The sequence below is a fragment of the Xenopus laevis genome, chromosome 6S, assembly GCF_017654675.1.
Source record: "Xenopus laevis strain J_2021 chromosome 6S, Xenopus_laevis_v10.1, whole genome shotgun sequence".
NCBI classification, from domain to species: Eukaryota; Metazoa; Chordata; class Amphibia; order Anura; family Pipidae; genus Xenopus; species Xenopus laevis.
Genome location: NC_054382.1, coordinates 47656440 through 47668875, shown reverse-complemented (window position 1 = coordinate 47668875; position 12436 = coordinate 47656440). Strand labels below are relative to the sequence as shown.

Sequence of the window (12436 nt, the reverse complement as noted above, 5' to 3'; positions counted from 1 at the left end):
AAAATAAAATAAAAATGTTATTTTTTAAATTAAAAATTTGACACCTGGATTCAACATTTTGGTTTAAACTGGTACCTGCCTTTTACTTCGTTTTCCAGATTTAGGGACAATTTTTAGCCCTGTCCTCACCTACCACAAGGAAGTAAAGGGCTCTAAATGACCCACACCAATATAAATACAGTGCTGATGAACGCAGACATCTGTGTATTTGTGGAACAAATGCAGGAAATTTCAGAGCACAGAGACCTGTGGTAATTCTTCTACCTGCAGGACAAGTTCTTGCACTTTTTACACCGTAGGTAGTTAATGGCACCTATTGTGTCTGAAGCAGGTGCAATTTGGCAGCACTTACCTTAGTTGCCTACCTACCTGCTTGTCACCAACTTGTCACTATAAAGCATTTATAGGTTGTAATAAAGACTTGAGCACTTATATGACTAAGGTAACTGTTTTCTTAAGTCTGGATAATTATAGCTATAGCTGGCTGAGATTATCTATTTGTTTGTGAGAAGCAGCAAGTCTAAAATAGCAAAATAAATTGCTATATTCAGCCCCTTTTTATTTTGCTTTCCTACTTTTAGATGGTTTCCTAGTCAGAAATCAGCATCAGATAAGCAGTGCTTAGAACACTGACCCACTGGGGCTCATTTACTACCACAAGTCTATTGTGCCCTTGCATAGTATCTGTAACTACCACGTTAACAGGAACCTTGTTCAGCGGTAGTACCTGCGGATGCAAAGGAGAATCCTGTGGGTTCCGGTATTCACCAATGCCCTTTTGGGGCCCGGGCTTTCTGCTGTGGAAGTTAACAAGTAGTGTGTAACAATTCCGTATGCGAGGTAACAGCAAGGGAAAAGAAGAAGACGTAGTCAGGCGAAGGGTTCAAGGCAGGCGGCAGAAGTCGTAGTCAGGAATCGACAGAAGTCAAAACCAGGAATATCAAACACAATCAGACAGGAACAGATAACTGAAACCAGATTGGGCACATCCAAAATGACGAATTGGCCTTTTAAAGAGCATTTGGCTCCAATTTTCAAAATCCAGCATCAAAGCATGACGTCATGACACTCAGCGTCAAACGCCAACAACCAGCAACCGAGCAGAGACGCACCAGGAGGTAAGGGATCTTGGCAATCTCCCGGCACATCTTACAGCATCCATGCCTAACAATAAACTTCTTCTACCTACAGAAGACAAATAAAAGCTAATTATATATTGGCTTCTATGGGTAGATTAATTGAAAGTATTGTTTTCTACCTCAGCAGAGTAGTATGGGAATTCCAGAAGTACCTGCAGAGACCTGGTGATGGTGGTGCTTAATGGTTTTATTGTGTTTTGTGAAGTACTAAGGGGATCGAGACCCAAGCTAATTTTCTGCACTTGGGCACTCCAAGCTCTTAAAGTGGCCATACACGGGCAGATTTAATCTGCCCATTTGGGCCCTTTAGATTGATTTGGCAGTTTATCTGCCGTTAATATATGGACCTTACTCTGACGGCTTGTATGCCTGCCATTACAATCCGATCATTTGGCCCTGGGACCATCTATGCTTGGATGAAAAAAAGTTTTTGGCCTGGTATGTTTTCTCCATTATTCTTCTGCTCAAAAAACACATTATTTTACTGTTTTATAAACTACTGTCAATCAGCTTTTCCTGGCAGTTTAAACTGTAAAGCCATAGATGCTAGCGGCATGGGAGGATCTAGCCGTGAAAAAACCAACGTCCCATTAGACACTTCTCTATGTACACACACTTATTGTGTCTTTCATTTATTTCTCTTTTACACCCTTTCATTCTATGCTTACTTTCATACATACTCCCAAACACACATACACTTTCCCTTACCACTACCATACACACCTTCACATTTCACTTACACATGTATACACACTATTGTGCAACTGCACATATCACTCTACTTTGTTTTTAATTACAACACCTGACTTCTACTTTTCTAAAATGGGCGTTGGTTAAGGCAGTCTCTCCCTCTTAAAAGCCGCTTAGCAGTTGGCGGGGGAGGATTTAGCACAGAGTTTGAAACCAAAGCACTGGAGATGTTTACATAAAGAATTGTTACTACACAGAGAGGTAATGTTCCTTTTTTACTATGACTAAAGATAAATAAGTTAGGGACCACCATGTGGGGTTTTACCTTGACGTGGTATGGTGGCTTATCAATATTATGATCATAACTTTGTAACAAAAAAAACCCTGTTTCAAAATTACATGCACTTGCATATTTACTTGAATCATTTAGACAGGGCTTTAAACTTTTTGAAATTGGCCTTAGGTGTGCATCCACAATCTCCCCTAGTCTTGTATTTGCCAGGAGCTTTGGCTAAGCTCATGTGGTTATTGCACCCTCATACCCCCTCTTTTTACTTTTGGTGGTCCCCCTCACTTGTTGTGCCTTGGTTTGTGCAATCTGTCTCCTTTAAAAGCCATAGATGCTAGCGGCATGGGAGGATCTAGCCGTGAAAAAACCAATGTCCCATTAGACACTTCTCTATGTACACACACTTATTGTGTCTTTCATTTATTTCTCTTTTACACCCTTTCATTCTATGCTTACTTTCATACATACTCCCAAACACACATACACTTTCCCTTACCACTACCATACACACCTTCACATTTCACTTACACATGTATACACACTATTGTGCAACTGCACATATCACTCTACTTTGTTTTTAATTACAACACCTGACTTCTACTTTTCTAAAATGGGCGTTGGTTAAGGCAGTCTCTCCCTCTTAAAAGCCGCTTAGCAGTTGGCGGGGGAGGATTTAGCACAGAGTTTGAAACCAAAGCACTGGAGATGTTTACATAAAGAATTGTTACTACACAGAGAGGTAATGTTCCTTTTTTACTATGACTAAAGATAAATAAGTTAGGGACCACCATGTGGGGTTTTACCTTGACGTGGTATGGTGGCTTATCAATATTATGATCATAACTTTGTAACAAAAAAAACCCTGTTTCAAAATTACATGCACTTGCATATTTACTTGAATCATTTAGACAGGGCTTTAAACTTTTTGAAATTGGCCTTAGGTGTGCATCCACAATCTCCCCTAGTCTTGTATTTGCCAGGAGCTTTGGCTAAGCTCATGTGGTTATTGCACCCTCATACCCCCCCTTTTTACTTTTGGTGGCCCCCTCACTTGTTGTGCCTTGGTTTGTGCAATCTGTCTCCTTTAAAAGCCATAGATGCTAGCGGCATGGGAGGATCTAGCCGTGAAAAAACCAATGTCCCATTAGACACTTCTCCCCTAGTTTAAACTGTATGGCCTTGCCATCTGTCATTTATTACATTACAGATGGCTTATACATTAGCACAAGCAAAATAAATACATGCTATACCATTTGGGAGATCCGTAGCATCTGGACTGGCTCCCTCTACCTACTCTCCAGTTGTGCTGTATGGACTGTTCCAGATGCTGTCACCTTGCTAGCCGAGCTGGAAACTAGATTGAGAACCTATTTGGAGACTAATAGTGCAGGTGTGCACACTTGTGGCATAAGATGGGAGAGACAGGGGAAGTTTGCAATAACATATACAGATGCTAAAGAAACAAGGGACTATTATCTGTTTATCTGATATACAATGTATACTACAACTTCTGTTATTAGATCTTAGACAAATACATTTTATTCAGGTTTATAATAATCTGGACTGTTGGCACTTGTCTTTTTTTCTTTAATGTTGCTAATTTAGTATCTGGGGATCTTTGTGTCCTGAAGAGCTGAGCTGCCTACAAACAAGCTGCCATTTAAGCACAGCCTCCCAACACACTGATAGATGGATATCAACACTGGAGAAGCTACACATTTTATCAAAATAAATACACCTGAGCAAGTTCACTGTAATCAAACACTTCCTAAAAGTATGTACAATAATGGCGAGCTCAACCCACTGTAGGGAAAATGGAATAAAAGTCGGTAATGGTAAATATATTTGCAATAAAAAATGTATGTCTCTCTGCAAACAAATTTGCCTCTGTGCAAATTAAGGGGCAGATTTATTAAAGGTTGTTTTGGTGTTAAAATTCACACATTCGAATATTAATCCCCCAATTCAAATGTAAATTCAAATGTGAGATTTATTACACCTCCACCTGTACTTTGTTTTCCTTTTCAATCTCCTTTATTTCATGAATTGCTGGCAAACGGTTAAAAGCTATTTTAAAAAAAATCTTTTTTAGAATTTGATATTTATTAGCACTGGCACCTTCATTGATTGATGATCTAAAATTAATTCATAGTTAATTGATTGTATATTTAAGCACAAGCACTTTAATTAATGAACTACAAATTGATTAAATGAATTCATAAATTAATTGGTTGTTTTATCGATAAATTAATTGGTTGCTAAGCTAGTATTGAATCGATTACACTAAGCACGAACAACTTTTCACTGATTGATGCACTTTAAGGGTACTGTATAATTTTAAATTAATTTTAGAATAAAAGAATCTGATAGTGTGGGGTTATTACTGTCTGCTCTTTGTAAATTGTCGTTTAGTAAATACACCTCTACACAAATCAATTCAAGTTATAATAAACTGTGATAATAACCTTTTGATCTTGTTAAGTCAATCGTAGAGGTCCGTTTCGATTTGAATTCAATTTGAATTTTAGGGTCAGACTATTCGATCGAATATTAGACGTTCAAATTGTTTCTTAAATAAGTTCCCATTCAAGTTGTGAGTATATTCGAATTTATTAGAGTAAACAATTTCACATAAATCAAAATTCGACCTGACAAATCTGCCCATTAATATAGCTTTTGTGAACCTGGGAGCTGTTCAGTGATCACTTCCGGCAGTGGAAGAAAAATAGCAAATTTAATAGTGCAAAGGGGCCAGTAACATCAGTAAAGAAAATTAATTAGCACACCAAGAGTCAGTGGTGTAAAATTTTAGCCCATATACATAATCACAAAGGGTAATATTTTGACCCCCAAACCCTTTATCAAGTCCAAATAGGCTTAGTAAACTCATCTACTTTAAAAATGTTTCAGAACAAAACTTTAGTTACGAGCCATCTGTTTTCCACTGTCTTTCACCAGATGGCTCCTCGTTGTCTTTTATATTTAAGTGATAAACCTACTTGTCAAAACAAAAAATATCTGTTTATGAAAGGGCATTTGGTTACAACCACGCTTGTCTTCATTCTGTACAGCCTACGGAATCACTGAGCCTGCTGTCAAAATGCAACACAGGGATATACAGTATGTATTTCCATTTCAGTCTGAAAGTATATATTTAACTAATACTGTCAGATTAAAGCAAAGCTAGCTCTTGTGTAGAATGTAGTTTTGACACATTGAAGTGAGTGTAAATGATGAAATATTGTGGATTATATGTATTTGCCGGATAGCTGAGTGCAAGCTCTGGTGTTCACTCTTGCTTCACTTGGACAAAGCATCTCTGGTATAAACTTACTATTTACTAGACAAACTGCAGAACTATTTTACATTGAAAGTAAATGATTTAATAACACAGTTACTCATACAATCATTTTCTTATGTTTACAGACAAAAGATAGAAGTAGATATAAGGAACTATAAATAAAGGCATACAAAACCTGTGCTATAGTATAAAAAATGATAGTTTACAACAGTGCTTGAATTGGGAACAAAAAGGTGAAGGGATGGTGTATGTGTGATGTGCAGCCCCGCCCACAGAAATGGTCTGGTACGAGGAAAGATGTGGCGCGCGCAGCGCCCCCCGAAAATTTTTCTGGTGGCCACGCCCCCTTTTGTTGCCACGCCCCCAACTAAATCAGGATGGCGTCGTGGCAATTTCATGTATAAATATCCCCAGAACCCATAGCAGGGAGGCACATAGACAATTTCATATATAAATGAATGCAGCCTGCCAGGAATTGTACTCACACATGGTAAAAAGCTGTAGTCATTCCTCTGTCCTGCAATATATCATGCTTTGATCTCCCTCATTGTGTCTCTGTCCTGGCCACAAATCAAGTTGAGATCTTGCTCCTCTAAAGTGAGTATTTTACTTCTGTGCTCCCACCTCAGTCTTTGTACTTTTCATTCTTCTCTCTCTGACTTCTGCATTATTTAATACTATAGTTCACTGTTCATTTTCTATGAGGTACCCATTTTAACTTCCTGCCCATAATGTTTTACATAATACTGCAAACTTCCAGCCAATATCCTTTTAATTATTTAATTTTAACCAATCTTGTTTAAGCAGGCATTTCTAATATTTAAAAGAGCCATGTTTTTTTTTTGTCCAGCCAATCAGACAGGCAAAGTTCATATTGGCCTGCATTTGGACTTACAAGTTAGTTAAATTACTTATGTTCCTATTTAATTTAAATACTAATCTTACCATTTATTAATCGTTGGCTGTAATAAAAAATATATAACGAAGTGGCTTTTTTAAAAATTGGAAATGCCTGCTAAAACAGGATTTGTTAAAATGACATGGAAAAGGAGCAGTGAGTGAAATATAGTATGAAATAAGGCTGAAGTCAGAGGAAGAATATAGAAATGTACAGTGACTGAGGGGGGAGGTTAGAGCACCAGAGTGAAATATGTGCTTTGCAGAGGAGCACTAAATAACAAGTACAGAGAGGGAGGTTTGAGGAAGGAGATATGAAAAAGGTATGGAGGGGCAAGGAAGGAGAACAAAGAACTAAAGTGGGAAGAGGAGACTGAAAAGCACAATGACTGAGGGGGAGCACGGATCACAGAAGTAAAATACGCACTTTGCAAAGAAGCCGAGATCGCAACTTGATTTGTGGCCAGGACGGAGACATCACAACGGGTTAGATCAGCGCATTATAAATGGCAGGACGGAGGAGTGAGTACACAAACACAATGCAGGATTCAATTCGGATCCGTAACAATCTGTACTGATAGCATGTAGTCAAAGTAAATAAAGTGATTCCTACATTGCCGTTTTTGGAGGCGAGTGGATTCCACTCTGCAGGCTGTTACTTACACTGGGGCTTCTCTTCCTTTCCCTGCAGCAGCGCATCAATACTGCCGGTACCTGTTAACTCGGCTACTACAGCTGAAATCGGGTAACTCTGCCTGACTGCATATGGGCACTCACTGCTCCTGCAACCAAACTGCCCCCCCGTCGGACTAGGCCAGCGGGAATTGGCTCTTTTGGGCCCTCCAACCCAGACCCGCTCCCTGCACTCCTGCCTACTTACCTCCCTTGCTGATCGCTGCAACACGAAGGAAACTGTGCAGGGGGGGATTGGCGAGCTGAATGGGTGTCCCTGAGGTGGGTTGCAGCTGGGAATGGTGTGGGGGCCGCTGTGCTGCAGGTCCGGTGGGCCCTGGTCCCCCACAGTCCGACGCTGAGTCCAGACAGGTTCTCCCGGCCAAATTTCACTTTCATTTTGCGCGCGCTTAAGAAGAACTGTGCAGCAATTGGAGGGGAGGCAGGTTCAATGTGTACACTGGTCCAATCACTGCCAGCCTTTATAGGGAGCTTAAAGCAGGACAGTACAAGCATGGACGCTTGAAGTGACGTAAAAAAAATGTCAGCACAGAAAAGCTCCGGTATGCAAAATCTTTGCATCCTGCCCGGCGGGATGCAATTTGGTGAAAAAAAGAAGTGGCGGCATGGCATCCCGCCGCATCCCGCCCCAATTCAAGCACTGGTTTACAACAAAATGTCAACATATTAAATACCACAAACATCGCTTTATTTAAACTTACAACAATATATATATATATATATATATATATATATATATATATATATATATATATGTATATATATAAAGTACATTCTACTTACATTAATACAAATAAGATATTCTCTTTCCCTTCAGCTGGGGTGATTGCAAGCAAGGCTTCCAGGCTGGCATGACCAGTGAAAACCTTGTGTGCCATGGCCTTTTGAAGGATTGATTGTCTATTCGTGTATAGAAAAAAAACAAAACAAACTGACAGAATGGAACCTGTGTTTAGAGATTTATACCTGCCTCCATAAACAGAATGCAATACAAGCAATGGCAGTGCCAGCACAGGAAAAGTTGTGTATTCTCGAACACCCTGCTTGTAAGCTGATGAAAATGGGCCTGGTGCACACAGGTGGAGGCTCGGCCACCTCCCAATGCAAGTCCTCAAGAAAAACCCAATGGCACACAGGTCTGCATGAACACTTCTAGTTTATTAAGCGGAGTGCAGTGCAACGTTTCGGGTGAACCCCTTTGTCAAGCTGTGCCAGCACAGTAACAGCTGGATTTGTTTCCCATTCCAGTGTAGAAACAGCTCAGAAACAGTTTAGATATTAAAGTTTTTTGTTATGTGTCAAACATGTAGCTACTGTATACCACTGATGCTAAAGCATAGATTACAATTGTGTGAAACCTTTTGAAAACAATAAGGTTTCTCATTCTCTTTACAACTTCAATGCTGCACAGTACAATGCAAATGACTAGCTTTGTCAGTCTCACTCCTAGTTCTGAATTACCCCTTTATCTTTCTAAAGCAGGGGTCCCCAACCTTTTTTAAATACCTATGAGCAACATTTAAATATAAAAAAGCTGGGGAGCAACACAAACATGAGAAAGATTCCTAGTGGGTGCCCAATAAGGGCTGTAATTGGTTATTTGGTAGCCCCTATGCGGACTGGTAGACTACAGGTAGGTCTGTTTGGCTGTATGCGTGGTCTTTATGCCCTCAAAACTCCAAGAAAAATAAGCACCTGCTTTGAGGTCACTGAGAACAACATCAAAAGGGTTGGTGAGTAACATGTTGCTTGTGAGCCACTGGTTGGGGATCACTGACCTAAGGCACAGGATTCCCACCCAGTACCCGTGGCTTGGGCCAATACTAAAGGCCAGTTAGGGCAACGTTTAGAATGAATGCTTACTCCTGTAGTACATCAGTACATTAGTTCTAAGGAAAGAGGGACCCAATGTTGGTAGCTAAACATAAACTTTGATTTGATAATCTCTGAGCTAAAGGGTCAGTCGGTAGTTCCTTATACACAGAAATTTACAGGCTTCCCTTATCATTGTGTTGAAAGATGAAATGTCCCATAGAGACCCTTGAGGGTACTGCCCGCATAACATTGTGCTACTCATCCATAAGTCAGAAAAAAAGAATACAAATGAATTTGTTCCTATTGGAAATGCTTGGCGATCCCAATGGAGATTTAAAGGTATTATGTCATGATTTTTATGGTGTAGTTTATTTCTAAATTAAACTGTTTACACTGGGAATGATTCACTCTACCATGTAAAATTTAACGCAACAAGTGTATATTTTTTTTCCCCGTGATATTGGTGTGTAGGCAGCCATCTCAGGTCATCTTGCTTGGTCATGTGCTTTCAGAAAGAATTGCACTATGGAACTGCTTTCTGACAGGCTATTGTTTCTCCTACTCAATGTAATTGAAGGTGTCGCAGTGGTACATGGATTTCTACTATTGAGTGCTGTTTTTATATCTACAAGGGAGCTGTTATCTGGTTACCTTCCCATTGTTCTGCTGATGGGCTGCAGGGGGGGGGTCGATATTACTCCAACTTGAGGTGCAGCAGTAAAGAGTGACTGAAGTTTATCAGAGCACGAGTCACATGACTTGGGGGCACTTAGGGATTTGACAATTTGTCTAGCTGTATATCAGAATTCAAAATTAAAGGGGAACTATCGCAAAAATGAAAATGTAATATTAGCTTCAGCACACTGAAATAAAACACTTTCTAAACACAAGCAATTAAAAATTCTGTACCGTTTCTGAAATAATCAAGTTTATCTTCACTATTCCTTTCTCAGCATCTGTTTCTCCTCATTCTGTCTTCATTCCGGAGTTGTGAGTCAGACGAATGATCCAATATATCTTATAGGGGGGGCTCTTTTTGCCTAGATTATATATTTAGAGCTCACTCTATTAAAATCACCAGAAATCCGGTCTTCTCTACATGTAGAATTTGTGCAAAAGGCAGTTATTTTGTTTTGGAATCCGTTATTTGAGTGAGCTCTAATAATAATATGATTATTATTTCAGTAGCAGGAAGCTTATGTTAAATTTTCGTTTAATGGTTCCCCTTTAAAATAGCTCTTTTGAAAAATGGATTTCTGTGCAGAATTCTGCTACAGTAGCACTATTAATTGATGCATTTAAAAAAAAGAACAACACATTTTCCCATGACAGCATCCCTTTAAAATATTGTTTGATATAGTCAAGAAAACCATTACACCTCCACCAAATTAAATTTCATTTTGGCACCTTGGGATCCTGGCCAACGCTTTGGGAAATGCTGATATAGGAGATAAACATCCACTGCTGGAAACAAGTCTTGTGCTTATTCCTTTCTCGTTTCCCCAGGGAGCAGAGTCTGTGGCCTGATCCTGTGGGTGACACAGCAGCTGCTCCGCTAGGCATATTCCATACAAGTCTGATCATCACATTTTTATCTCAGAAGTCCCAGCAGGGCTGCTATACAATGTCTCTCCACGTTTAGCTTCTGGGCTCGCTTCTAAACCCTAACCCTTATAGTCAGAGCAATATTATGAGCTCAAATCAGTGCATGTTGGAGCAGAATACAATTAAGTACCTCTATACAAAGTAAACTATATTTAAATGTTTGATATTTTTTTGTTTTTGGTTCCTAAAAGTAGACAAGTATAAATAAGTGCACTGCTGCACATAGGCGGTCCTGAAAAATTAGAATAAAAATAAGTGAACAATGGGAATTCGTTGGATGCAAAGTCTACTTGCTGCTTGTACGTCTCTGCTCCATCCCGTTGGGCAGGAATCCTGCAATGATGGGGACGGGCCAGATGAGGGCAGCAACGCTCCACACGATAATGACAAGAGTCATGAAACAAGCTACCAGAGTGGATTCGATGGGCTTGCGGTTCATTCTCCAGCCCTGCTCCCCTCTCAGTTCCTCCAGAGTGAAATCCAGGCAGCAGAAATTCAGCGATTCCCCTTGCAATGGGCTGTGCTGGTCAGCGGAGATGAAAGAGAAGGCGTTGGAGGCTTGTGAGTGCCTCAAGTGTCCGCTCCTTCTGCCCCGAGTCCCCCAGCCGCAGCCCAAGCAAAGGCGAAACTCCTGTTGTGCCCCGGACACACCCAAGTGCTCAATGACCACGGGGGACACCACACGGTTGTAGGCGGCTGCAAAGAATGCTCTGCCGTGGTTGTTAGTGGAGAAGAGCAACAAGTCGCACTGGAAGCCCAGCTGGCGGCCCCAGCGCACTAGCAGAGAGGTGAGCAGCAGTCTCTGCACCGTCATGTTGCACTGCTGGGATGAAGGAGAGACAGACAGACTATCTCTGCTGCGCTCCCAGGTGTTCCCCGGCGGGGGAGAGGATGGGAGACTCCTGGTCCCTTGTGTTTGGCTTCCCCCCACAGCCCCCTCAGTGCTGCTCTCCTGCCCATTGGCCAAGTCCGCTTCCAAGTTAGCCCGGGAGCCAGTGGAAGAGTTCATGGGCACAAGAAAAACGTCGTCCTCAGTGTGTCCCTGCTGCTGCTGACTCCATCCTTGCCTCGGCCACTGGCTGCAGAGGAGTGCCAGGAGAGACAGAGTCCATCGGAGAGGGCAGATGCTTAGTATTCTCATGTCACAGTGCGACTCACAGAGGCAGCTGCATGATTATCTAGTCACACACTGAGCGAGGCAAAGTCAAACCGAACAGCCTGCCTGGCAATACAATCGCTTCTCTCCGCCTGCGACTCCCTCCCCTCACCCCCCTTCTCTCGCAGCTTTTCATTTAGAGGATTACAGGATTCCCACATGATCCTTCTTCACTTTTTGGATCCCACTCCTAATCCCACTCTTGAACCTTTTGGCTGTCCCTTCTAGCTGATAACCCTCACCGCATTCTTACATTTAACATGAATTTATATGGAACACATACACAGTGTGTGAATAGAATATGATTGTAAGGGCTATTTACACAAATAAATTATCTAAATCAATGGCCAGACTGTACCAACCCCAGAACTGTACAATACAAGGGTGAATAAAACAGTAAAAAAACATACTCTGGCTCATTTATCAACACTGAGCATATTTGGTGGTGGGCAGTAACCCATAGCAACCAATCAATGATTGGCTTTTTTTTTTTTGCGCCAGCTACAGGTAGAACAATGACTGCAGCAATTTGATTGGTTGTAGTGGTTACTGCCCAAGGGCAATTTTTCCCAGTGTTGATAAATGACCCCCATTATATCTTCCTATAGCAGGATAATACAGAAACAATGTAAATTGGTTTCATGTAAAATCAGCAGTCCTGTTCTACTTTGCATCATTATTTATATTATAGTTGCCTTTATAAATTACTGCTGAATCCATCTGAATAAGCAGCACAATGGATTCCAAAATGCCCCAAATACTCAATTGCTGTCTAATCTAGGAAAATCCACAGAAAGAGATAGCAATGGCAGGTGTAAACATATGGCTTTGTGTGGATCCCCTGATGCATA

The 12436-nt window shown here is 40.9% G+C and overlaps 1 protein-coding gene across 1 annotated transcript; it reads right to left on the bottom strand.

The window, feature by feature from the left end:
• Positions 1–9868: 9868 nt before the first annotated feature.
• Positions 9869–11687, bottom strand: tmem158.S. The gene has a single exon (XM_018242075.2). It carries the CDS (start codon positions 11568–11570, stop codon positions 10716–10718), a length of 855 nt encoding a protein of 284 aa, XP_018097564.1. The 5' UTR covers positions 11571–11687; the 3' UTR covers positions 9869–10715.
• Positions 11688–12436: the final 749 nt, after the last annotated feature.